Below are 27,077 nucleotides of genomic sequence, written 5' to 3' on the forward strand. Positions count from 1 at the left end.
AACTGAGCATCAGTCTATGAGAGGGATGGCTCATTTCTGTTCACCTTTACTGTTAGGATATAGGTTTTTTTTTCTGTAAATTTAACTTGTTTTTTTAAATTGGAGAACAATTGCTTTATGATGTGGTGATCTCTGCCGTACATCACTGAGAATCAGTCTAATTATATAGATGTCCCCCTCTTGAGTCCCCCCTCCCCCACCGTCCCTCCCTCTTATATAGATGTCCCCCCCACCTTGAGTCTCCCCCTCCCCCATCGTCCCTCCCTCTTATATAGATGTCCCCCCCTGAGTCTCCCCCTCCCCCGCCGTCCCTCCCTCTTATATAGATGTCCCCCCCCTTGAGTCTCCCGCTCCCCCACCATCCTTCCCCTAAGTCATCACAGAGCGCCGGGCCGGGCCGCCTGTCCCACATAGCAGCTCCCTGCCGGCTCTCCATCCTACGCATGGTGGTGCGTACGTCAACGCCACTTTCTCAATTTGTCCTGCCTTCCTCCGCTGTGTCCATCAGGCAGTTCTCTACATCTGAGTCTCCGTTTCTTCCCTGTAAATAGGTTTATCAGTACTATTCTTCTAGATTCCATATATATGAGCTAATATACAATGGAATATTACCCAGCCATAAATAGGATATAGCTTTCGTAAGGATCATAATAGGAAGTCCTGGGTGTCTATGAGCTTCTGGCAGGCGCGAATTCCAATTATTGCCTTCATAATTCTTTAAGAATATGAGGAGCTTTTAAGTTTCTTAACACTTATCTGTTGCTTGCAATTCAGAAAATACATCTGCAGGAAAAGCTATGCTAAAAGTCCGTATCATCTCTTGGTTTCAATTCTGGAATCTGGGTTCCTTAAATCCCAGCTCCCTTAAGTCCTCAATTTCCAGTACCTTCAAACAGATAATGTTTTAAAATTTTGGCTTGCTTCTGTTTATTCTTTGTAGGATGCTTGGACTTCAAGAACTTAGTTTTTAACTGCTGGAAATGGAAACCCTCCTACTTCCATATTTCCATCAAAATCATTCTCTTTCTATATAGCTAACCTTTTCCCCAGCCTCCAATTGTGTATTTTCAACTGCACAAGAGACATCACCACTTTAATATATCAATCTCAAACTCAACTATCCATAATGGAACTCATCACTTTATCCAATCCTGCTGTGTCTTCTGCGTTTTGTATGCAAAAACTGAGGGTCATTTTAGATTATTTTTCCCCTCAATACCTTATTTTTAATCAGTCAACAAAACTAAAGCTTGTCCTTTTTTCTCTGCTTGAGTCATTGCAGTAATTATCCATTACTCTTACCCACAGTCTACTTGATCTTATCAAAATTTTCCTTTTTAATGCATTTCCCTCTATTTATTACTTTTTTCTCAGGTGTAATTACAAGCTTATTATTTCCTCCTTAAAAGCTCTTCAGTGGTTTTGCACAATCTGCAAGACATATTTCAACACTTTAGTCATAAATCTTTGATAATTTGACTCTATCATCTGGTCTCTTCCTACTTTTCAAACTTTTACTCTTGACCTGTTTCTCCCTGTCATCATGTTTTAATGATACATATTTATTTTAGCTATTAGGATATGCTGTGATCTTTTTCGCATTTTTTTTTTTTTTGCATGAACTAATCTTTTCATTTCAAATGTCTGTCACCTTCCAATCTGCTCGGTAAACTATGATCAGTCCTCTCAGAGGTCACAGTCTTCAACTTTATTCCTTCCTATTTCCCAATAAAGGAATCATTATCTTTTTTCTTATATTTTTCTCACACTTATGTTAATAATGTGTCACACTACAGTACTGGTTTTTTAACTGTTTGTTTCCTTCCTTAAAATAAAAATTCTTTGTGATGAGGTACCTGATTAATTTTTGATACTACAAAGTTTAATATATTTGTTGGTACATTGTAGTCACTCAATGTGTGTAAGATAAGCACTAAAATTCTTAGAACAACAAAATCTTCATTTGTGTTCTTAGATAACAATTGATGAAACTTCTTGAGAGACAAGGTAGAAGACGGACAAATAAAAACCAGCAGCACTTAAAAGGGAGCTACATACACACACTGGCGTGATCGATACTGCTGAGCAAGGCTTTCTGAAATTCGTTTCCGTATTTGAAGGAAGGATGACTGAAGTCACAACAGATCCTTGGGAAATATTTCTTAGTATGGAAGAGCAGCCTGTTACTTTGAAGAGCAATTGAACAGGTGATCCGAGCAATGAAAAGAATAAGAAGCGAGGGGGAACAAAAGGGAAGAAAGACAGCAGACACTTTTAGGGCAGAAAGGAATTTTAATGAGGAGAGGAGCAGTCAGTGAAGCGGCTGAATTGGATGCCTTTTGATTCATACTTTGTTCAGGTAGCTAGCTAGCTCAGGTAGAAGAACTCAGACTGAAATGTACCCTTTACTCATAGAATCAGAATCTTAAGTTATCTAAAATTTCCGTGAGAGTTATACCTTATCATGGTCCAAGTCTGAGACAATCGCAAATCTTTTAAATGGTCTCTTACAAGAGCTCCATTAGGAAGAGTTGACAGCTATTTATGTAACCTAGAGAATAAATTTTTCCTTGTGATAGTATTATATTTAATTGGGGAAAAAGCTTTCCAATTGGAGCCTACAAAAATATGTGCAAAGAATTTTCTTGAATACTGAAAAGGAAAATTCAACTTGTTTCATATTTTCTTTTGCACAAAATCTGTGGACTTTGTAGCAGCTTTGTTACACAGATATATCATTAGGGCCCACATCAGGTAAGAGCACCAGGAAAATTCTCACATTTCTAAGGTTTCTAAAAAGCATCCTCAACTTCTTCTGTGTCAGCTGTACGAGCATCTTCTTTTTTGCGACACTGAAAAAAAATTAGCATTGAAAATCACATTATGATTCCTAAAATCATACATGTAGTAAATACTTAGTTTTTAAAAATACAAGCAATCGTGATGTTTATAGAACAAAATGTTAAAATGCCATTTGTCCTCTTTTGGTTTCATCTCTATCTCAACCCACTCTCTTAATTGCTACTGAATCACAAATAACTTTTGGTATACTCCCAGACTTTTAAAATAAAATATTCGTGGTCTTCTACAACATCAACAAATGCCAGCACTCCAGAAGTCACCCTGTCGTGACATTCCCAATTATTCCTTTCCTTTCCTCTGAAAGTAATGCCCTTTTCACTTACAGGTAATCCATCCTTTCTTTTCTTTCTAATTTTACCAATAGCTTCCAGCCCTCCTGCTAAACATTATAGTTTAGATTTAGTTTTGCCCAATTTCAAATATTCTGTGAGTAGAATAAAAAAGTATGCATTCTTTTGCATTTACCTTTTAATAGTCAAGATTATTATATGAGGTTGATCTGTGTTGTTAAGTGTAGTTATTCCTCATTTTAATTAACATGTAGAATTTTATTCTCAATATATTCACCACGCACTGAATGCATTTGCACTTCTTGACCATTATGAATAATACTGATATACATGTTTATTTTTTTCCCCTAGACGTTTATCTTGCTACATGTGTACACACACTTCTGTTGAGTACATAGTAAGTTACTGATAGGGTATGCATATCTTAACCTTCAGTAAATAATGCCCCAAAGATTTTCAAAGTTGTTGCAGTAATTTATACTCCAACCAGGAGTGCGAAATTGCATTTATACGGTCATTACCATCACTTAAATCTGTCCTCTGAAATTCAGTCATTCTGTTAGGTAGTTAGTATCTCCTTGTAGTCTTATTTTAATGTTGTAACTGAAGGGGCCGCATTTATGCCTGACTGCTTGCTGTGTGTTTTCTATATGTGTCATGTGTTGTATAGTCCTCCTTTACTTGTTTTTTGAAATAAAATACTTTCTATGTATTATTTTAATTTCGTTGTTAATTTTATTTTACTACAATTTTGGGAATTTTCTTAGTCACTGGTCAGGGGTTACAGTGTGCATTTTACCTTATCACAATCTGCTTCAGATGAATGCTAATTTAATTCCAGTAAAATACAGAAGCTTTGTTCTAATGTGGCTATATTCCTTCCCCTTCCTTTGCGCTATTATTGCCACACGTATTACATCTACACATGTGACATGGAGAAGGAAATGACAAGCCGCTTCAGTATTCTTGCCTGGAGAATGCCATGGGTAGACAAGCCTGGAGGGCTACAGTCCCTGGGCCGCAAAGTGTCAGACGTGAGCGCATGTTGTGTAACCAATGATACAGTGTTAGAATCCTTGCTTTTATAATCTTATCTCTTTTAAAATTTCATATAAAGAAAGAAAATATATTTACAGACCAACAGTTGGCAAACTACAGCACATGAACCAAATCTGACCCATTATCTGTTTTATAAAGTTTGATCGAAACAGAGCCATATCTGTTCCTTTAAACACTGTCCATGGCTGCTTTCATGTTATTAAGTAAAACTGAGTAGCTGGGACAAATGGAATTAATGTTGATAATAAACGTTAACTTAAAATAAGGACATTATCTTGGATTAATTGGGTGAGCTCAATGTGATTTATGCAATTGTCTTTTAAGTTAGTTAACAAAGAACAAATGACATATTTAGACTATTTTTAAAATACTTATCTGCATAATCACCTTTACTGATGCTATTTCTTCATGTGTATTTGAGTTCCACCTGGTATTATTTCCTTTCAGTCTAAAGAGCTTCCTGTGATGTTTCTTGTAAGGAAGTTCTGCCAGCCACACATTAACAGTCATTGTTCATCTGCATGTCTTTATTTCACAGTCATTTTTGAAGGATAGTTTTAAAGGATACAGAATTCATGCTTGACTGTTTTTTTCTTCCAGCACTGTAATATGCTTTCCTACCACTTTAAGGCCTCCATTGTTTTTGATGAGTTAGCGGTTAATCTTATTATGGGTTACACTTAAACTGCACATGAAGTCACTTTTTCTTGCTGCTTCCAAGACTTTCTTTTATTAGTTTATTTCTGAATAATCTAAGAGTGCATCTCTTTGTGTTTATTCTGAGACCACTGAGCCTCTTAGATGGATGCATGCTAAGTTGCTTCAGTTGTGTCTGACTCTGTAATCCTAGGACCTAGAGCCCCCCAGGCTTCTCTGTCCATGGGGTTCTCCAGGCAAGAATATTGGAATGGATTGCCATTTCCTTCTCCAGGGGATCTTCCCAACCCAGGGATTGAACCTGTGTCTTAGATGGACAGAATAATGTTTTTCCTCAAATGTGGGGAACTCTGGGCCATTATTTTTCATTTTTTTCCCTCATTCCCTCCTTTCTGGTATTCTTATTATGCATATGTGAGTGCAGTAGATGGGGTCCCCCACAAATCTCTAAGGCTGTTTATTTTTCTTTTTCAGTTCTTCAGACTGGATGATCTATACTGTTCTATCGTGTTTGCAGATTTTGTTTTCTGTTGACTCAGATTTGCCCTTGGGTTTTTCATTTCAGAAAGGATGTCAGTCCTGAATATTCATTGGAAGGACTGATGCTGAAGCCGAAACTTCAATACTTTGGCCACCTGATGCAAAGAACTGACTCATTTGAAAAGATCCTGATGCTGGGAAAGATTGAAGGTGGGAAGAGAAGGGGATGGCAGAGGATGAGATGGTTGAATAGCATCACTGACTCAATGGACATGAGTTTGAGTAAACTCTGGAAGCTGATGATGGATAGGCAGGCCTGGCATGCTGCAGTCCATGGGGTCTCAAAGAGTCGGACACGACTGAGCAACTGAACTGAAGTGTGCATCTTCAGGTCTGGCTGGTTGTCAATTTCTTGCCCCAATAGTGTTGTAATCTTAGTTAGGCCAGGCATTAGATTGGCTTTTCCAGACTGTTTGCAACTGAGATCACCATTGTTTTAATAATACCCTTAGTCATAAAAATTCCTTTGCTCTACTCCAAATAAAACCAGGCCAATGCAGCAGTGGTCCTCACAGTCTGACTCACCCAGATAAATTTCTGCAAAATGGAACCTGGAGTTGAGGGGACAAGTTGGAAGGAATTAGAGCAGCCCCAAGTTAAACTGTCACAGACATCCGCTGCTCTTACCCAAGGTTTAGTAAGTTTTAAAAAATAAATGCTTCTCAATTTGTTGTGTTGTTGTTTAGTCGCTAAGTTGTGTCTGACTTTTTGTGACCCCATGGACTGCAGCATGCCAGACTTCCCTGTCCTCGACCACCATTGCTCAAACTCATGTCCACTGAGTTAGTGATGCCCTCCAACCAGCTCCTCCTCTGTTACCCTCTTCTCTTCCTGCCCTCGATCTTTCCTAGCATCAGGAATAATGTCACCTTTTTGCATCAGGTGGCTAGACTACTGGAGCTTCAGATTCAGCATCAGTCCTTCCAATGAGTATTCAGAACTGATTTCCTTTAGGACTGACTGGTTTGATCTTGTTTTATTTTTATTTTAATATTGTTTCATATATTATTTTTCTAATTTTATAAACAGAAAAAAATAGAAAGTGAAATTATATTTTTATTAGTACCAAACATATCAGAACACTTTATCTCCTCATAAAGTGTACTTACTAGAAATTACATCTCTAGTTTTGCCACTGAGTTAGATAAAACACTTACCAAACCAACACAGCCGAAGATTGAGTATGTGAGTGCCATCGACACTTCCAATGGGTAGAAGCTCAGTAAAACACGTGAAATTTGTCTCCCAAGTTTCTGAAATCAGAAAATAGACATTTTGCATTATTATCTTTTTAAAAACTTAGAAAAATTTTGATTGAAGTGTAGTTAATTCACAATGTTGTGGTAGTTTCAGGTGTACAGCAGTGACTCAATTATACACACATATGTACGTATATATGTACACACATATGTATGTATATATGTACACACATATGTATATACGTATATATGTACATGTGTGTGCTCAGAGGTGTCCGACTCTATGCAGCTCCATGGACTGTAGCCTGCCAAGCTCCTCTGTCCATGGAATTTTCCAGGCAAGTATACTGGAGCCAGTTGCCATTTCCTACTCTAGGGGCTCTTCCTGACCTGGGGGTTGAACCTATGTCTTGCATCTCCTGCACTGGCAGGCAGATTCTTTACCACCAGCACCATCTGGGAAGTGGTGTACATATATACATATTATTTTTCAGATTCTTTTCCCGTATAGATTATTACAAACATTGAGTACAGGTACCCATTCTACACAGTAGGTCCCTGTTGCCTACTTCATATGTAGTAGTGAATATACGTCAGTCCCGAACTCCTGATTCACCCTGCACTCCTCCTGCCTTTGGTACTCTGGCACTCTAAGTCTGTTTTTAATGTCTGTAAGTCTATTTTTGTTTTACTCTTCACTTTTTAAATGTACTGTCTCACTGATTGATTTGCAGATATTCAAAAATCCTTGCGTCCCTGGGACAAATTCCACTTGATCGTGTGTATGATCTGCTTAATGTATTGTTGGATTTGCTTTGCTAGTTGTTAGTCTGTTGGGGATTTTTGCATCTATTTTCATCAGTCATACTGGCCTGTAATTTTCTTTTCTGTGGTATCTTTGTCTGGTTTTGGTATCAGGGTGATGATGGTCTCATAGAATGAGTTTGAAAGTGTTCCTTCCCCTGAAATTTGTGTAATAGTTTCAGAGGACTAGGTGTTAACTCTTCTCTAAATGTTAGAATTCACCTGTGAAGTCGTCCGGTCTTCGACTTGTTTATTGGAAGTTTTAAAATCACAGCATCAATTTCAGTTCTTTTAACTGGTCTGTTCATATTTTCTATTTTTCTTTCAGTCTTGGGGGGTTATGCCTTGCTAAGAATTTGTCCATTTCTTCTTGGTTGTCCATTTTATTGGCATATAGTTGCTTGTAGTAGTCTCTTATGGGCCTCTGTATGTCTGTGGTATCAGTTGTAACTTCTCTTTTTTGCTAATTTTGTTGATTTGGGCCCTCTCCCTTTTTTTCTTGTTGTGTCTGGCTAAAGTTTTATCAATTATTTTGCTTATTTTTCAAAGAACTAGCTTTGCATTTCATGGGTCTTTTCTATTGCTTTCTTAGTCTCTACTTCATTTATTTCTGCTCTGATGTTTATGATTTCCTCCCTTCTACTACCTTGGGTTTTTATTTGTTCTTTCTCTAGTTGCTTTAGGCATAAGGTTAGTTGTTTGAGATTTTTCTCATTTCCTGAGGCAATTTTGTATCACTATGAGCTTCCCTCTTTAACTACTTTTGCTTTGTTCCATAGGTTTTTTGGATTATCATGATTTTGTTTTCATTTGTCTCTTAGGTATTTTTATTTCTTCAGTGATCTATTGGCTGTTCAACAGAATGTTGTTTAGCTGCCACGTCTGTGTTTTTCGCAGTTTTTTTCTTGCTGTTGTTCAATCTCTAAGTCGTGTCTGACTCTCTGTGACCCCGGGGACTGCAGCATGCCACGCCCCCTATGCCATGCTTACTAGCTCCCAGTTTGCTCAAATTTACGTTCACTGAGTCCTATGATGCCATCTAACCATCTCATCCTCTGACATCCCCTTTTCCTTGTGCCTTCTATCTTTCCCAGCCACAAGGTCCCTTCCCAAAGAGCTGGCTCTTTGCATCAGGTGGCCAAAGTATTGGATCTTCACCTTTAGCATCAGTCCTTCCAATGAATATTCAGGGATGATTTCTTTTAGGATTGACTGGTTGGATTGCCGTGCAGTCCAACGGACTCTCAAGTTCTTTATGGTCCAACTCTCACATCTGTACCTGACTACTGGAAAACCCAGAGCTTTAACTATACAGATCTTTGTCAGCAAAGTGATGTCTCTGCTTTTTAATATACTGCCTAGGTTTGTGATAGTTTTCCTTCCCAAGAGCAAGTGTCTTTTAATTTCATAGCTGCATTCACCATCTGCAGTGATTTTGGAGACCAAGAAAATCAAGTCTGTCACTGCTTCCACTTTTCCCCCTTCTATTTGCCATGAAATGATGGGGGCTGGATGCCACGATCTTAGTTTTTTGAATGTTGAGTTTTGAGCCAGCTTTTTCACTCTCCTCTTTCACCCTCATCAGGAGGCTCTTTAGTTTCTCTCCACTTGCTGCCGTTAGAGTGGTAACATCTGCGTATCAGTCTCCTTACTTCTGGTGTCTGCCCTTTGGTGGGTTAAGCTGGTTTACAGGCTCATGCAGCCTTCCTGGCAGGATGCATTGGTATCTACCCACTGGTTGGTGGAGCTAAGTTTTGGCTCTCTGTGTAGGACTGTGTCAAAGGGCTATGGGCTCAGAATGTCTTTAGGAAGCCTGGGGTTGTGTGTCAGCCTACTTAGCTGTTTGGCTGGAGGTGTGCCAACACTGGAGCCTACAGGCTGTTCAGCAGGGCCAGGTCTTGGTGCTAAAGACCCAAGCACGATGTCTGCCTCAAGGAGAGTGCATACAGATGAATACTCTGAGATGTCTGCCACCCACTCTTATGACCTCAGAGGGAACAGCTACTCCTTGCTTCCCTAGGAGACCTTCTAAGACCAGCAGGTAGGTCTGCCCCAGGTTTCTATGAAGTCATTGCTTTTCTTCCGGGTCCTGGTGCTTGCAAGGCCTTGCATGTTCCCCCCAAGGGTGGAGTATGTTTTCCCCAGTCCTGTGAAGCTCCTGAAAGCACCCCTGCTGGGCTTGAAAGCCAAATACTCTGAGGGCTCCTCCTCCTGATGCAACCCCTGGCTGGTTAGCCTGATGTGAGGCTTAGAGCTCTGACTCCTATGAAGAACTTGTGATATTTTCTCCAGTCTGTGGGCTGCTCACCTTGGAGGTGTGAGATCTGATTACATTGTGAGTATGCCCCTCCTACTGTCTAGTTGAGGTTTTTTCTGTATGTCTTTGGATGCCGAGTATACTGAGCGACTTCACTTTCACTTTTCACTTTCACGCACTGGAGAAGGAAATGGCAGCCCACTCCAGTGTTCTTGCCTGGAGAATCCCAGGGACGCGGAGCCTGGCGGGCTGCCGTCTGTGGGGCTGCATGGAGTCGGACACGACTGAAGCGACTCAGCAGCAGCCTGTTTTTTGCCCATAGTTGTTCAGCTGTGATTTTGTGATCTTGGTGTGCTTTTGAGAGGAGGTGAGCTCAAGTTGCTTCTCTTCTGCCATCTTGTCTCCTTCAAGTTTAAAGTTTTAAGACACCTGAAAGATCTTGAAAACTATGTTTAAATGTGTAGGGATGGCAGAGATCTGCAGTGAGATCCAGTCTTGAGCCAGATCACAGCACCAGAAAAGTGCTCAGTCCTTATGTAGTTCTCTTAGCTAAGAATCTGGGCAAACCTAAAGAAGCAGACAGGAAGCACAAGAAGATTGGTGCTTTGCTCAAGTCACAGAAAAGCCTAGTGGATGCAGTGACGTTACTAGTATTATTATCTTTAGTAAGTGCAGAGATGTTCTTAGAAAGAGCTCCTAATATGACAGTCAAGGAAAAGGAGGGAAACAAGAATAAATAAGCTTCCTTCACTATTTGATTCCCCAGGCATTCCTACTCCTGTAGCCTCCACTTCACTTTCCTAGCTTTCACCCCCCGCCCCCCAGTTAGTTATCTACAGCTTTAAGTCTTGATCTTCGTCACTCAGCAGTCTCGTCTCAATTCTTGCAACTCTTCACTCTCATTCTGTTCACTACAGTCTCTGGTATAGCTCACTATCCAAACTCATCAGTCAACAAGATTTGGCTCATGTCTGCAATGATAAAAAGACTACCGAGAGATTTTATTGACCATCAAGCAATTCTCATCATTAAAACAGCTATTATTACAAACACTAAATTTACATGTGTAAAAATCTCACATAGAAATTGCTAGAGTATCCAACAGAAGAATCAGTTCAGTTCAGCTATTCAGTCGTGTCTGACTCTGCGACCCCATGGACTGCAGCATGCCAGGCCTCCCTGTCCATCAACAATTCCCAGACCTTGCTCAAACTCATGTCCATCGAGTCAGTGATGCCATCCAACCATCTCATCCTCTGTCATCCCCTTCTCCTCCTGCCTTCAGTCTTTCCCATAGATAGAAGAATGAGTAAATTCAAAAAAAAAAACCACTTCACTTAGAAGTATAAGGTGATTGTGATTTCTGAGATAAATACAGCAGATCCCTTTTGTTGCTACTGGAAAGATACTTTCAACTACATATGAGGATGAATGATTTCGTACTAAGCCTGAAAATAAACGTAGTGCTTGTGCTGGCTGTGAAAAGATAAGAATGAAATACTGATCTAGATAAAATAACATCACAATTCTCTCTCCTTCAATTCCTTCACCTTTCCCCTTCTCTTTTTCTGGGTTTATTTAATACCTTTTATATGCAAGAAGTTATTGGTTGGTAGCCATTAGATGGTAAGAATGAAATGACAAAGTTCCTGATTTCTCAGCTTATATTCCAGCAGAAAATACAGAAGGATAATATAAGGTTATATATGATAAGGTTAAAGATGTCAAATGGATTAAAAATTTGATCAGTAATTACAGGGGATAGGAGACTCATCTTAAAGTCATCCACATCTAGGAAGGCTTCATAGAGAGGTAGGACATTTGAAATAAGGACTAAGAAAACTGAAGGAGGAAAGCAATAGTCCAGGCAGCTTTACTTGTTTCTCTGTAACCTATTTTGTTTAACATAAATTGGGACAAAAATAATTAAGAAATGGAGACATTAAAAAATAAACCCAAACTATATATCATATGGCCTACAGTTTGATAATGTGAGCAAAAAACTGAATGCAAGAATGAACATAACATTTTTCGAGAAAATTATAAAACAAGTTTAACAGAAGTAAAGTGTTCATTCAAGATGATATTAACAGGAAAATAAAGAAAAGGCTGTAGTGGGTTTGAAATAGCAAAGTAAAGAATTCTCATTTAATTTTATTGACAAACATAGTCATAGCATTTTAGCTGGAAAGTACTTGTGACCTTTTAGCTGGCAAGACTGTAGAAAGTAATTTTGCCCTCACTCCTTAATTTCAGACAAAGTCTTCTCCTAAAAGTGGAAAGTTGTGTATCTGAGAAAAACAATAGGAAGCATGACTTGAGTTCTCAGCATATGATTTAAGCCTCTAAATTCAGCTTAAGTCAGTAAGTGCCCCTTTTCTGGAAGTCAATTTGGGTTGTATTTCTTGTCTCAACCAAGTGATCCTTAATTAGTAAAAATTTAACTAAATGATACACAGTAGTTGGTAACTGGGAAGACAGTGTAAAGCTAAGGGTGAGGTTTAGTTCAAGGTTTTGAGACTAGGATATCGAAATAAGGGAGTCTTGCAATACAGTATTTTTCAGAGGCAAATATTTTCTATTTTATGTATGCAGAGTTTGAGATGATGGCAACAGAAACAAATTCAAGTAGAAAAGTCATTAGAATGTTAGAACAACAGGCGTGGTGTCTGGGGGAGACAGAGCACTTAACTAACAGATATGTGATAGCATTTTCTCCACTTATACATCTAGGAACAGGGAAGTTAAACTTGTTCAAGGGGTTACATACAGTAAGCATGAAAGGTAGTGTCTAAATAAAGGCAGTTTATCGGTTTTGGATTTATTGTATGAGAAGTATTTTTCAGAGACATGAACTTTTGGGGACAGCTGAACCTACATGAGAACACTGATGACTTGTTGAGTTTGTGAATTTAGTCAAGCCACTGATTTATGTTAGAAAAGCTGGCATTTAGAAAATCTTGTGAAATATTGGCTGCCTTAGAAACTGTTCAGTTCAGTGGCTCAGTCGTGTCCGACTCACTGAAACTCCATGAACCACAGCACGCCAGGCCTCCCTGTCCATCACTGACTTCCGGAGTCTACCCAAACCCATGTCCATTGAGTTGGTGACGCCATCCAACCATCTCATGCTCTGTCATCCCCTTCTCCTCTGGCCCTTAATCTTTCCCAGCATCAGGGTCTTTTCAAATGAGTCAGCTCTTTGCATCAGGTGGCCAAAGTACTGGAGTTTCAGCTTCAGCATCAGTTCTTCCAATGAACACCCAGGACTGATTTCCTTTAGGATGGACTGGTTGGATCTCCTTGCAGTCCAAGGGACTCTCAAGAGTCTTCTCCCACACCACAGTTCAAAAGCATCAATTCTTTGGCACTCAGCTTTCTTCACAGTCCAACTCTCACATCCATTTATGACCACTGGAAAAACCATAGCCTTGACTAGATGGACCTTTGTTGGCAAAGTAATCTCTGCTTTTTAATATGCTGTCTAGGTTGGTCATAACTTTCCTTCCAAGGAGTAAGCGTCTTCTAATTTCATGGCTGCAGTCACCATCTGCAGTGATTTTGGAGCCCCCCAAAATAAAGTCAGCCACTGTTTCCCCATCTATTTGCCATGAAGTGATGGGACTGGATGCCATGATCTTTGTTTTCTGAATGTTGAGCTTTAAGCCAACTTTTTCACTCTCCTCTTTAACTTTCATCAAGAGGCTCTTTAGTTCTTCTTCACTTTCTGCATAAGGCTGGTGTCATCTGCATATTTGAGGTTACTGATATTTCTCCCCACAATCCTGATTCCAGCTTGTGCTTCCTCCAGCCCAGCATTTCCCATGATGTACTCTGCATATAAGTTAAATAAGCAGGGTGACAGTGTACAGCCTTGACATACTCTTTTTCCTATTTGAAAACAGTCTGTTGTCCCATGTCCAGTTCTAACTGTTGCTTCCTGACCTGCATACAGATTTCTCAAGAGACAGGTCAGGTGGTCTGGTATTCCCATTTCTTTCAGAATCTTCCACAGTTTATTGTGATCCACACAGTCAAAGGCTTTGGCATAGTCAATAAAGCAGAAACAGATGTTTTTTTCTGGAACTGTCTTGCTTTTTCAATGATCCAGTGGATGTTGGCAATTTGATCTCTGGTTCCTCTGCCTTTTCTAAACCAGCTTGAACATCTGGAAGTTCACGGTTCACATATTGCTGAGGCCTGGCTTGGAGAATTTTAAGCATCACTTTACTAGCATGTGAAATGAGTGCAATTGTGCAGTAGTTTGAGCATTCTTTGGCATTGCTTTCTTTGGGATTGGAATGAAGACTGACCTTTTCCAGTCCTGTGGCCACTGCTGAGTTTTCCAAATTTTCTGGCATATTGAGTGCAGCACATTCAGGGCATCATCTTTTAGGATTTGAAATAGCTCAACTGGAATTCCATCACCTCCACTAGCTTTGTTCATAGTGATGCTTCCTAAGGCCCACTTGACTTCACAGTCCAGGATGTCTGGCTCTAGGTGAGTGTCAGTGATCACACCATCGTGATTATCTGGGTTGTGAAGATCTTTTTTGTATAGTTCTGTGTATTCTTGCCACCTCTTCTTAATCTCTTATGCTTCTGTTAGGTCCATACTATTTCTGTCCTTTATTGAGACCATCTTTGCATGAAATTTTCCCTTGGTATCTCTAATTTTCTTGAAGCGATCTCTAGTCTTTCCCATTGTATTGTTTTCCTCTATTTCTTTGCATTGATCGCTGAGGAAGGCTTTCTTATCTCTCCTTGCTATTCTTTGGAAGTCTGCATTCAGATGTTTATATCTTTCCTTTTCTCCTTTGCTTTTCGCTTTCCTTCTTTTCACAGCTATTTGTAAGGCCTCCTCAGACAGCCATTTTGCTTTTTCACATTGCTTTTTCTGGGGGATGGTCTTGATTCCTGTCTCCTGTACAATGTCACGAACCTCCATCCATAGTTCAACAGGTACTCTGTCTATCAGATCTAGTCCCTTAAATCTATTTCTCACTTCCACTGTATAGTCATAAGGGATTTGATTTAGGTCATACCTGAATGGTCTAGTGGTTTTCCCTACTTTCTTCAATTTAAGTCTGAATTTGGCAATGAGTTCATGGTCTGAGCCACAGTCAGCTCCTGGTCTTGTTTTTGCTGACTGTATAGAGCTTCTCCATCTTTGGCTGCAAAGAATATAATCAATCTGATTTCGGTGTTGACCATCTGGTGATGTCCATGTGTAGAGTCTTCTCTTGTGTTGTTGGAAGAGGGTGTTTGCTATGATTAGTGCGTTCTTTTGGCAAAACTCTATTAGCCTTTGCCCTGCTTCACTCTGTACTCCAAGGCCGAATTTGCCTGTTACTCCAGGTGTTTTCTTGACTTCCTACTTTTGCATTCCAGTCCCCTATAATGAAAAGGACATCTTTTTTGGGTGTTAGTTCTAAAAGGTCTTGTAGGTCTTCAGAAAACCATTCAACTCAGCTTCTTCAGAGTTACTGGTTGGGGCATAGACTTGGATTACCGTGATACTGAATGGTTTTCCTTGGAAATGAACAGAGATCATTCTGTTGTTTTTGAGATTGCATCCAAGTACTGCATTTCGGACTCTTTCATTGACTATGATGGCTACTCCATTTCTTCTAAGGGATTCCTGCCCACAGTAGTAGATATAATGGTCATTGGAGTTAAGTTCACCCATTCCAGTCCATCTTAGTTTGCTGATTCCTAGAATGTCGATGTTCACTCTTGCCATCTCCTGTTTGACCACTTTCAATTTGCCTTGATTTGTGGACCTGACATTCCAGGTTCCTATGCTTTTTACAGCATCAGAACTTGCTTCTATCACCAGTCCCATCCACAACTGGGTGTTGTGGATCGGCGGCTGTGACGGTGCAGGAGCGGCCAACAGAAGCTACTTCACATCCAAGGTCAGGGGTGGCAGCTGAGAGGAGTTACCCCACCCCAAGGTAAGGAGCAGTGGCTGGGCTTTGCTGGAGCAGCCTTGAAGAGATACCCCACATCCAAGGTAAGAGAAGCCCAAGTAAGACGGCAGGCGCTGAGAGAGGGATCAGAGGGCAGACAGACTGAAACCACAATCACAGACAACTAGCCAATCTGATCACACAGACCACAGCCTTGTCTAACTCAATGAAACTAAGCCATGCCATGTGGGGCCACCCAGGACGGGCGGGTCATGGTGGAGAGTTCTGACAGAATGTGGTCCACTGGAGAAGGGAATGGCAAACCACTTCAGTATTCTTGCCTTGAGAACCCCATGAACAGTATGAAAAGGCAAAAAAAGATAGAAAATGTAGGTATATAATTCTATAATGCCTCTAGGAAAAGATACTGTGTTTAAGTTCATTTTGTGTTATTACAGCAAATAAAATTGAAATTTTTATGTTTGGGAGATTGTGAAACTGATCATTAGTATTGAGTTCATGTCAGATAAATTCAATATACAACAGTTTGTAATACTGTTTGCAAAAGGTAGTGAGTGAGTTAGTCAGTGAAAGTTGCTTAGTCGTGTCCGACTCTTTTCAACCCAATGGACTATACAGTCCATGGAATTCTCCAGGCCAGAATACTGGAGTGGGTAGCCGTTCCCTTCTCTAGGGAATCTTCCCAACCCAGGGATCGAACCCAGGTCTCCAGTATAGAAGGTGGATTCTCTAAGTCTTGGCAATTATGCCGTATCTTAAACTAAGATTATAAGCTTATGAGTAAGAGGGGTAAGTTGAAATAACCTGTAACAATTCCATACTTACTAATTCTATTCCTCCCCAATCTCTGCCCCTGAAGTTAGAATGGAAGATTTATAGATTTGGATTTCCAGGGCCAATGGAAATTTTCTTATAGTTTACAGGGGAAATCTAATGCATGCTTATTTAAATCAATACATCACTCATGACTGACAATCTATTTGGAGGTATTACTGTGTCTCCTCTCACTATCTTATTGTCTTCTAGACTTTTCTATTCCATGTTTGGATTCTTTCATCTGATTCCTCCATTCTTACTTTATGATATACTGCAGGTACGGAGAGAGGGTATTTAGGGGAGGAGGAAGTTTATCCCTTATCTGTAATGACCCTTCTACTCAGATTATCTTAAATTAAAGTTTCCAAATTGTTATTTGTTTTGTTCCGTTGTTAAGTAACAAAGAGGAGCTCCACTCCAATCTGTTCTCATTTTAAATGGAATATTGCTATAATTATTACTAAAGTCTTTTGCAGCACTAATACTCTGTGCTTCTGAATCTAAAGTCAACACAACTGAAATAAATCTATTATAGTATCAGTAAAGATATTCATATTTATTGGAGAATGTTACTATCTTAGAAATATGGTTATTTCTCTAGTACAAAGTATGTGATTAGACAGTTAATTAAATGGAAACAATGCAGATTCATGCACATTTGGCATTTGAGGGCCTAAAGTAAAATTCATGTGAGATACAAAAAACAGGCTATAAATGAAAATATCTACATTAAACTAGAAATGAGTAGCTTTATACAATTCCAACCATATGCATCAATAGCAGAATTCTTTTGCTGATTTTGGGAAAGGTTTTAAGTCTTGGATTATACTTCTCTTTCTTTAAGAGAATCATCCTAACGTGTGTGTGTGTGTGTGTGTCACTTAAGTCTTACAATTTTTACTGAATTTTCATTGGGTATGTCAGGAATTCAAACATCCTATTAGTATGTACAAAAAATTATGTTAAGAGTAACTTTTTAATTAAAACTTTCAGTCGAGAGCTTACTACTAAATCAAAGAATTTCATGGATATGAATTAAAGCTTTATTTTACCTCCTAAGGTTTTAAAACCTCTGAAAAGAATAATTTTGAAATTAAGATGTTCCCACAGAATTGGTCACTTACCGCTTGTCCATAATTCCTGTATGACACAGACTTAAAAGTAGACAACTCAACTATTGTTAGAATCATTGAAATAATTGCGAGAATCATGCATAAGATGTTCACAAGCATAGCACAGGTAAGCTAAAAAGAAGACATAGAGTAAATTTATTATACTCAGAATAAATTATATTGTTAAATAGTTTGTATTACTGAAAAAAGCAATCTACTTAAAACTTTAATCTCGCTTCTAAATCTTTAGAAGTGTTGGTACGCTTGCCATTAGTGTGAAACCCTTCTCTGGTTTATATGAAACCTGATTAATTTGGAGTAAATATCAAAACATCTTCATACCAATAAGCATAAATCTTCCATTTGGGCTCAAAAATATTATATTTTACAATCTTCTGAGTCATTTGGAAGAAAGCCTTATAATATATTATTTGAACAAAAGGAATTCCACATCAAAAAGAGAAAAAAGATGGAAAATGACTGCTTGGAGAAACAGGCCAAATAGATTCAATTAATTTTAATCCAGGGTTTTAATTCTTTAGGGAAATCCATCAACATCTTTGGATATTAGTTTTTTATCTCTACAATCACAAGAGTAGACTAATTCACCTCTAAGGTATCTTTTAGCTCTGAGATTCTAAGATTATTTTCCTTCCCAATATCTTTCTACCTATAATATAGATGGATCTTTACTTTGAACAGATTTTCTATTTTGTTACAAGGTACAGTTGTGTTTCCAAATTAGAGTTAGGAAAATGAAGTTTTACAACAGTATTATGTCTATTTATAAACTCATTGAGTTCTATTAAATTTTTTGCTAACAGTAAAATTCATATAAGGTTAAAAAAGGTATAACACCAAACCAAAAAAACAAAAGAGCTCTATACTTAAACTTAGAAACCTTTATATAGTATGACTCTAATACAGCACATCTGTCTACATTAAACTACATGCTCCTAGGTTTTCATTTAACTCCTTCCTTTATTTTACAGACAGGGCAGATTCCTTTATTGTTTAGATGCCCACTATGTTTTCACTAAAACCTACTTAGCTTTGTGACAAGTGGTTTCTAGGGTACACTGAACATTTTAACTTACCTGGCGTTGAGACGGATACCATGTTGCTCTTATTATGGAGATTCCTGAAATGATAAACTGAATATAAAAACATATATTTATAAATACTCATTGATAATGCTCATCACCTTAAAATATATTTTAAACAATTCCCTCTTCTAAGTCAATTATTTTTAGACTAGTCAGAGTAGAATAATATAAAGAAGTTTCAGTAGAAGGGGTTAGGACAGGTTTACATCTATAGTAATGAAGGATCAGTAACAGTAGGATCATTAACAATAGAAACATATAGGGGACAGTGTGCATAATTCAGACAGTGGATGCAGAATATGCCAAGGATGACTTACGCAGTCCTGAATCAGGGACCAAATTTGCTTGTACCTGCACATGCTCTCTAAACTCATTCAATCCTCACTTCTAATGCTGTACTTCTGGCTGACATGCTACTACTGATTCTTACTTCTAATTCTTACTTCTAATGCTATACTTCTGGCTGAAATGCTACTACTGATTATGATTACTGTGTATACATCCAGATGTGGAAAAGCAGTCCATGAACCTATATTCCAACTAGTATTTGTACAAAATATCTCTCTTAACTGAGACTGTAGCCATTATTAAGGTAACAGATGTTATTCCTATTTTTGCCTTTATTTTATAAAAAGAAGTTCCATTATTTCATACCAGGCTACTTTGTCTATTTCCCAGAAGTGTAAAGCTATGCCATATTGTTTGAAAGTGGGCTACACAATCCCTTTGAAATATTCCTTTTGTCTTTTCTGTTTTAATGGCTTTGACAAAGATCTAAGTTAAAGGCTAATTTGTAGGGAAAAAGTATTCATACTACACCCCATATACAGGAAGGCCACACTTGAGGTTTACCAACTACTGGAGGATCTCTTAAGTGTACATACTCAGCACTTCATTCTGTAGCAAAATTGAGATTTCCAAGAAGACAAAGTACAGGTAACAACTAGTTCAGAATACAAAGTGAAAACACCTTGAGAATTTTACACTAGTGCTAACTGGATTACCAAACTATGAGCTTTACAAAAGGCCTTTCAAAGTTTATGACCTAAATGAGAAATTTAGAATTAAACTATACTTAATTGAAATTTTAGATAACTTAATGTAAGTGATAACTATGATATTTTTATAACATGATTAGAAACACTGAAGGACAGCAATCATTTATCTGGATTTTACCCGCAAATGCACTATTTTTCTCCTATTGTTTTCCAAGGCAATGCTTGGACATCTGTAAGCCAACATACAAGAGCAGAGGCTCCTAAAGGCGTCTTGCTCCTTTACAGCCCTAGCAAATGGTGGCGTCTGATCTCCTACTGCCCGCTACCACTGGTTCTAAGCACGGTAAGTGGTTCCCTTGTTCCTTGTTCCTTCCAACCATGCTCTCTCCTCCAGCTTTGAATCAGATGTCATCAGATGCTATCACCCACTGTCCCTTCTGGTTGAAGTCATCTACTGATCCCCTACCTTGGTCACTCTTTGGGCGTGCTTAGTCACTCAGTTGTGTCCAGCTCTTTGCGACCCCATGGACTGCAGTCCACTAGGCTCCTTTGTCCATAGGGATTCTCCAGGAGAATCCAAGAATACTGGAGTGAGTTGCCATGCCCTCCTCCAGGGGATCTTCCCAACCCAGTGATCCAACCCACATCTCTTACATTGGCAGGTGGATTCTTTACCACTAGCGCCACCTGGGAATAGTAACACCTTTCAAATCTCCATGTTAATTATCCCACTTTGTCCACCAACTCATGACCTGCAGTTTTACAATTCTAATAATCCACTGACCCCATGTGGATCTGTAATCTGAGCCCCTTACTTCTTGTTATATTCTCTTCTTTACCAGTTTAAATTCTATGACCAGCTATTAAAAATGCTCACTTTTTTACATTCTCAACTCCTCTGCACCTTTCTTTTCACAGTTGTATGGACAGGCCAGAATCTTGATTAAACACAGTTCTCCTTCTTATTACATGCCTGCACCCATGCACTGAACATGACCTGAGACAGATGTACATAACCATCTTGATGCATCTCACTGTGTAATCATGTTCCAAAAGCTTGAGTCTTTAATGCTTCATCAAAGTCACACTACTTTTCCACAATCCATGCACATTCTCATTTTTCCTAGGTGACCATTTCCTCATTCTTTTCTCTCACATCAAGCAACCAACCCATTCTCCATTCACACTCTCAGAGCATGATCCTACTTCCTAATTCACTGAAACAGTTGAGGCCATCAGAAGAAAAGTTCTACAAGCTCCCAATACCCAATGGCCTGAAAGTTGTCCATTTTCTCTGTTCCTCTACCTTCCTTCCTGTTGCCTGCCTTGAAACTGTTTGCATTAAAGGTGGATAATCCTTTGTTGGGGGCTGTCCTTTGCATTATAGGTTGTTCAGCAGCATCCTTGATTTGCCCACTGGATGTATACCCCTTAGCTATGAAAACTAAAAATGTTACCACAAAATGTCCTCTGAGGGGAAACATCACCTCTAGCTGAGAACCGCTACTAGAGGAGAAGTATCCATGCTCCTATTTGTGTATTAAAAGGCATTCATTTCTTGCGTCTAAGTCCATGATTCTAATAATCTCCCCCATCACTTATCTCATGTATCCTCACTTTCTTCTGGTTCAGTGCCTTCAACAAAAGACGTGGAACAACGTACTGAAACAAATAAGCTCACCCTCTCCTGACGCAAGGTTCCCTCAACAGCCGCATCACTCTACACCACATGACACCAAAACCCTTAGACAAACTGTCTGTATTTACTGTCTCTAATTCCTCTCCTTTCATTATTCTTTACACCAGTTCCAGTTAGGCTTTTGCCCCACCTTCCACTGCAATTATTTGTCAAGCTTACCATTGGCCTTCGTATCGCTAAATCCAATGGTCAGTTCTCAGCCCTTCTCTGATTTGACAACATAACAGAGTTAATACATTTGGTCTTTTGCTATTCTTTGTTTACTTGACTTCCAGGATGTCACGCTCTCCAGACTTTCCTCTTACTTTATGGCTATAGGAAACCACAGAAGAGTGCAGGTGAGGACAGATTTTAAAAATGTGTGAATATAGACTCATTGCGTGAGGACCCTAAGGCAAGGACCCAACATGGAAAGTAACCATAAATGGAGACTATGCTTACAATTCTGTAATTGTATGGATATGTGAACATATCCAAGGACAATCCAGCCTACGGTTGTCATTGTGTATTCAGTCCTATATCAATGTCTCTTATAACAGCACTGGTAAGTTAAAGGTGCTCAATAAATATTTGTTTAAAAAAAAGGGATCTGACTTTGAATTATCAATATGGGATTTAGTTACTTAACTCTCCTGAAAACTTCAGAAACTCTTCCTATGTTCTACTAGTGGCATGAACATTATTTACTGAACGATTAAATAAAAAAATGTATTCTACTCACAAAAATTCCCCATAAAGAACATCCTGTTTTGTAAGTTATCGGTTCATATGTCCCAAAGACTCCTTTAATTTGTCCCATATACAAAATCAATAGGAGATACCACATGAAAATACAAAAGATGCCAGTCATAATCTGGACAGCCTATGGGAAGAGAATGCTATTAGTATTGAAACCATGTAATTTATAACAATTCCAATAAGTGTTAACTATAAAAAAAATTCAAAGTTTTTACAAAAGATGGTAGTAAAATAGAAATGCACGTAACCATGAAATTCCTGGATTGGTTAGTCTAAAAAGAGGGCCCTAACCAGGAAGTACTGAGGTTTACCCAAGAGGAATGAGCCATACTTGGAGCATCAGACTGTTCAGTAGGCATTCTGGTGAATTCTCCCATAAGAAAGTTGGCAATCTGACTCTACTGCTGGCTATCCTCTCTATCAAGTAATGACATGTCAGGAGAATACTGAGGGGACTTCTTTTCATTCAAGGCACACTTGATATGGATCTTTTTCACAAGATGCTGAGATGAGGTAGAGTTAACACAGACATACAAAGATACCCAAAGTAGACTAACTTGCCCGAGGTCTTTCTGTTGGATAGGGGACAGGTTAGGGTCGGGGAGAATTATTACTCAACTTCAGTTTGTAAAAAGGCAATTATAATCCCAGGAAATATGTACCAGTAAATTTCTGAATTTATATGTAAACTTAATATTTCAAATACTAAATCACATTTTTAATCACTCTTTAAAAATGTCAGAGGATACATTATATTCACTTTCATTTTCATATAAACTTTAATAAGAAGCTATTTAATGTTTTAAGTTTGGTAGTTTCAGTTCTTTGCAAAGCACGTGATCTATGAAACACATATGCAACTGATTGATATTAAAGAAAGCTAATATTCCTAATATTAATAGGAAGCTATTTAATGTTTTAAGTTGAGTAGTTTCAGCTCTTTTGTTTCTTTGTAAAGCAAGTGATCTATGAAGTACTTAAATGCAACTGATTAATATTAAAGCTGTGTTTTAGAGAAAAATTTTTTCATAGAAAACCCACTTTTGGGGGATAACAATCTTATGCATTTAGATTCAGACTTCAAGGTTTCCTCTGCATCAGATTTGGAAGAACAACATCATTTTCAAAGATTCTTTGGATTTGACTGGGAGAAAACCCTCTGCTAGATCTCAAAATCCTTGAGATTTTGGTCTTCTGTATTACAGGCAGATTCTTTACCATTACTAAATAGAAATAGTGCATGATCTTGAATTTAGTTAAAGTAAGTCTTACTTACCGCTATAACAAGAGAATCTGCTTCAGAGACTTTTGAACAACACGTACATATAGCCATACTACCAGCATCTCCTCTAGATGATTGTGTCTCTAATCTCTGGTGATATCTCTATTAGCAAACTTCTACAAAACAGTACAAAACACAAACACAAGCTTTGCTCAAAAGAAAACACTTAAGGTCACTTCTTTTCTTACTGTTTTGCAATTACTTTCCCACACTCTGAAGCAATCACTTTCTTCTCTCCTTGCTTTTTTAGAAGGAATTTGCATTCACCTGTTTTGAGTTAGGTCTCCAGAACTGAAAAGCTTCCCTTTGACTAAAAAATGTTGATATATACAATATTACACATATTTTCTCTGAGTAGTGAACAGCTTCTCTGGGTTATGAAGTATAAAGAAAACCTAGGGAATAGGACTGGAGAACGCAATGGCCGCCCACTCCAGTACTCTTGCCTGGACAAACCCATGGACGGAGGAGCCTGGTAGGCTACAGTCCATGGGGTCGCTGAGAGTCTGACATGACTGAGCGACTTCACTTTCACTTCTTACTTTCATGCACTGGAGAAGGAAATGGCACCCCACTCCAGTGTTCTTGCCTGGAGAATCCCAGGGACGGGGGAGCCTGGTGGGCTGCGGTCTATGGGGTCACACAGAGTTGGACACGACTGAAGCAACTTAGCAGCAGCAACAGCAGGAAATAGGACCAGTACCAGAGGATCTTAGTAAAGCTTTTAATAGCTCATTTGCAATTCATAATCAATTCAATGTAACTCATAATGCCATGTTTGCATTTTTAAAACCAAATTCTTGGACTTAAATTCATCATGGGCTTGTGACTTTTTTTTCCTTGACATGTATTTGCTACCTAGTTCTTATTTCTATAAGATGGATTTTTCTTCCATCAGACAACTTATTAAAGTTGTTTCCACAATCCTAAATGCTCTGTTATTCCTGCAGCTTCCCCTTGTGCTTAAATCACTTTCTTACTTATATGAACATTAAAAACCTAGCTAAATGCATCTCCTTCTGAGATTTCACCCACTTGAGGATCTGGAATAACACTGCTTAATATCTTCTAACATGGCATACTTATGTCAAAAACATGAGTTATGTCACTTAGCCACTCAGGTGATCACCTAACAGATGATCTCAAAACTTTCCTTGGACCTTCCAGAAATGAGAGAAGAGTTTGACTAAATGATCTGTCATTCCCTGCACCCTTAAAATCTCATGAATTGATTATTTTAATGAAACTCCGGTTTCTAAATTTGATTTCCTGAATGTCTCTTAATTCTATAAAGTACAAAAACAGAAAAAGCCAGGTAAGAATACAAGAACTGTGAGAGCAAATAGAGAAAATAGTATTTTAATAGCTGAATTATAGCCACTAAGCTTTATATATTAAAACATCACTTTTGAGAAATGTTAAAGAGTATAAGCCTATAGGCAATGAAGATCAATTACTCTATCATGCTTAAATTAAAGACAGAATTATAGAATTCATGTATAGAGTAATGAAGAAAAGTCATATCTAGACTGCTATTATTTGCCACGTTTTAGATAAAAGAAAGATAATAAAAATAGTAAGCCTTTTTCTATGTATAGAAAAAAGTCTTTTCACAGTTTATAGTGGAAGCACCATGAGTGACTTGGGAAGTAGAACATTTAGCATCATTATAACTGCCATCGGGCCCCTACCAAAACCACTCCAAATGAAGTATTCATTAAAATACCAAGAAAAAAATTATATGTGTTAAAAATCCTCAGCTTAACTGACTGAAGGAAGAGAGTAAGAAATGCTGCAATGTACTCCTGTAATACATGATGGTTAGAAATTAAAGACAAAATTCTACATGTGGTTAAAAACTAAAAGTAGAATATAAAAAGAAAATTAATGATTTATTTATCTTCTGGTGATCCATCACTAAGCCAAAAAGCAGCTACAGGAAAGCCCCTAGCCATTATCCTCAACCCCGTCCTCACCCCTTAAATTTGTGCTACACAGAACTTCGGGAACAATCACAGAGAGCTCATGTGGAGAAACCATTTCTCCATCTCCAGTGCCTTTAGCAGGGCCGCAACTCCTAATGGTCTTCAGAATAAAGTTCAAATTCTTTGGCAGGGCTCATAAAGGCCTGCATGAATTGCTCTCTGCTCACCTTCTCAGCCTCATCATGGCCACTCCCCTTAGTCTGAGCCCTAACAGTGGTGGCAGCAGTATTCTCTGGGAAGCCTCTGCTTCATGAATCTGTTAAGATATCCCCCTCCTTGATTCCCTAACATTCTGTGCATACTTCCTATCACCATGTAGTCTTAACTTCTGATTTTCAGGACTGGTTCCCAAGGTCAGTGTGAGCTCCCAGAAGTCCAGGAATTAATTTCTGTCTGTCCAGGGCCAGTCCTGCACTGTGATCAAGAGACTCGGACTTTATTAAATAAGCTACAATGAGATATTAATCACCTCCTTCCAGTCAGAATGACTATCATCAAAAAATCTACAAATAACAAATGTTGGAGAGGGTGTGGAGAAACCCAGTTCCAGAGGGAGCCCTGTTACACTGTTGGTGGAAATGTAAACTGGTACAGCCACTATGGAGAACAGTCTGAACTTCCCTTAAAAAACTAAAAACAAGATATCATATGATCCAGCAATCCCATTCCTTGGCATATATCTGGAGAAAAAACTAATTCATAAGGATGTTCATAGCAGCACTATATACAGTAGCCAAGACATGGAAACAATCTAAGTGTTCATCAACAAAGATATGGATAAAGAAGATGTTATACACACGTATACATACATAAATATGTATATATATACATATGCAAGGGAATATTCAGTTCAGTCACTCAGTCGTGTCCAACTCTTTGTGACCCCATGAATTGCAGCACACCAGGACTCAGCCATAAAAAATAATAATAAAATACATCTTCAGCAACATGGAAGCCCTAGAGATTATTGGTCTAAGTTAAGCAAGTCAGATATTGAAAGACATATATATCCCTTCTCAGGAGAATCTTAAAAAAATAGTACAAATCAACTTATTTACAAAACAAACTCACAGACATGGGGGAAGGGGGAAACTCATGGTTACCAGAGGGGGAAAGGAGCAAGAAGGTTAAGTGAGGAGTGCAGAATTACAGACAGATGACACTATACACAAAATAGATAAACGAAGATTCACTTTTCAGCAAAGGGATGGAAGTGCAGTATCTTGTTCACGTGAAACTCAACACAATATTATAAACCAACTACAGTTAAAAGGGAAAAAAAGAGACTGGTTCTGCGGGTGGCAGAGCGGGGGTGAGTCCCAGCCTCTGCAGGCAACGGGAAGGAGACAAGAATAGGGGGTGGGCATGGCGAGGCACTGAATTCTGTCTCCGTCCTTCCTTAGGGCTTTTAACACTTAACAAAGCTCAAAGGCAAAGCGACATCATTACCCCTCATTTTACTTGCTCACGGTCCTTTCGCCCTCCCTGGCCCAGGCCCTGGCTAAGGCGGGGGTCTCGGCGCCGGCAGGTCACCCTGCTCCGGAGCGGTTGTCCAGACTGGGTCCTCCCGCCAGTGTCCTGGCCCGGCTCTGGGGGCGGGTCTCTGCTAGCTGCGCCCTCAGGGCCAGGTCCCCAGACCCTGCCAAGCCGGCATTCTGGAAAGATCAAGGGGCCCGGGATCCAGCCGGCCCTCAGGCTCCTCAGGCAGCGCAGGCTCCAACGGCAGCCTCGTTGATCACG

General features: G+C 39.0%; 1 protein-coding gene across 2 annotated transcripts; it reads right to left on the minus strand.

Moving 5' to 3' along the window:
* Positions 1-2,272: 2,272 nt before the first annotated feature.
* Positions 2,273-27,077, minus strand: MS4A13 (membrane spanning 4-domains A13). Of its 2 annotated transcripts, XM_027562197.1 has the most exons (7): positions 26,787-27,077; positions 23,347-23,468; positions 22,054-22,194; positions 18,627-18,683; positions 17,542-17,661; positions 6,566-6,661; positions 2,273-2,852 (listed from the first exon to the last, which is right to left on the minus strand). In XM_027562197.1, the coding sequence occupies exons 2-7, from the start codon at positions 23,401-23,403 to the stop codon at positions 2,793-2,795; spliced, it is 531 nt and encodes a 176-aa protein (XP_027417998.1). In that variant the 5' UTR covers positions 23,404-23,468; positions 26,787-27,077; the 3' UTR covers positions 2,273-2,792. The 2 variants fall into 2 exon arrangements, with proteins under 2 accessions (XP_027417998.1, XP_027417999.1); XM_027562198.1 differs by lacking the exon at positions 22,054-22,194.

The sequence above is a fragment of the Bos indicus x Bos taurus genome, chromosome 15, assembly GCF_003369695.1.
Source record: "Bos indicus x Bos taurus breed Angus x Brahman F1 hybrid chromosome 15, Bos_hybrid_MaternalHap_v2.0, whole genome shotgun sequence".
Classification (NCBI taxonomy): Eukaryota; Metazoa; Chordata; class Mammalia; order Artiodactyla; family Bovidae; genus Bos; species Bos indicus x Bos taurus.

Excerpts from the sequence above, each read along its gene's own strand:
- MS4A13 (XM_027562197.1), bottom strand. The coding sequence starts at position 23,403 with ATGGCTATATGTACGTGTTGTTCAAAAGTCTCTGAAGCAGATTCTCTT. Across the intron at positions 22,195-23,346 it reads CAGATTCTCTTGTTATAGCG|GCTGTCCAGATTATGACTGG; the intron begins GTAAGTAAGACT and ends CTCTTCCCATAG. Across the intron at positions 6,662-17,541 it reads ACAGGAATTATGGACAAGCG|AAACTTGGGAGACAAATTTC; the intron begins GTAAGTGACCAA and ends TTCTGATTTCAG.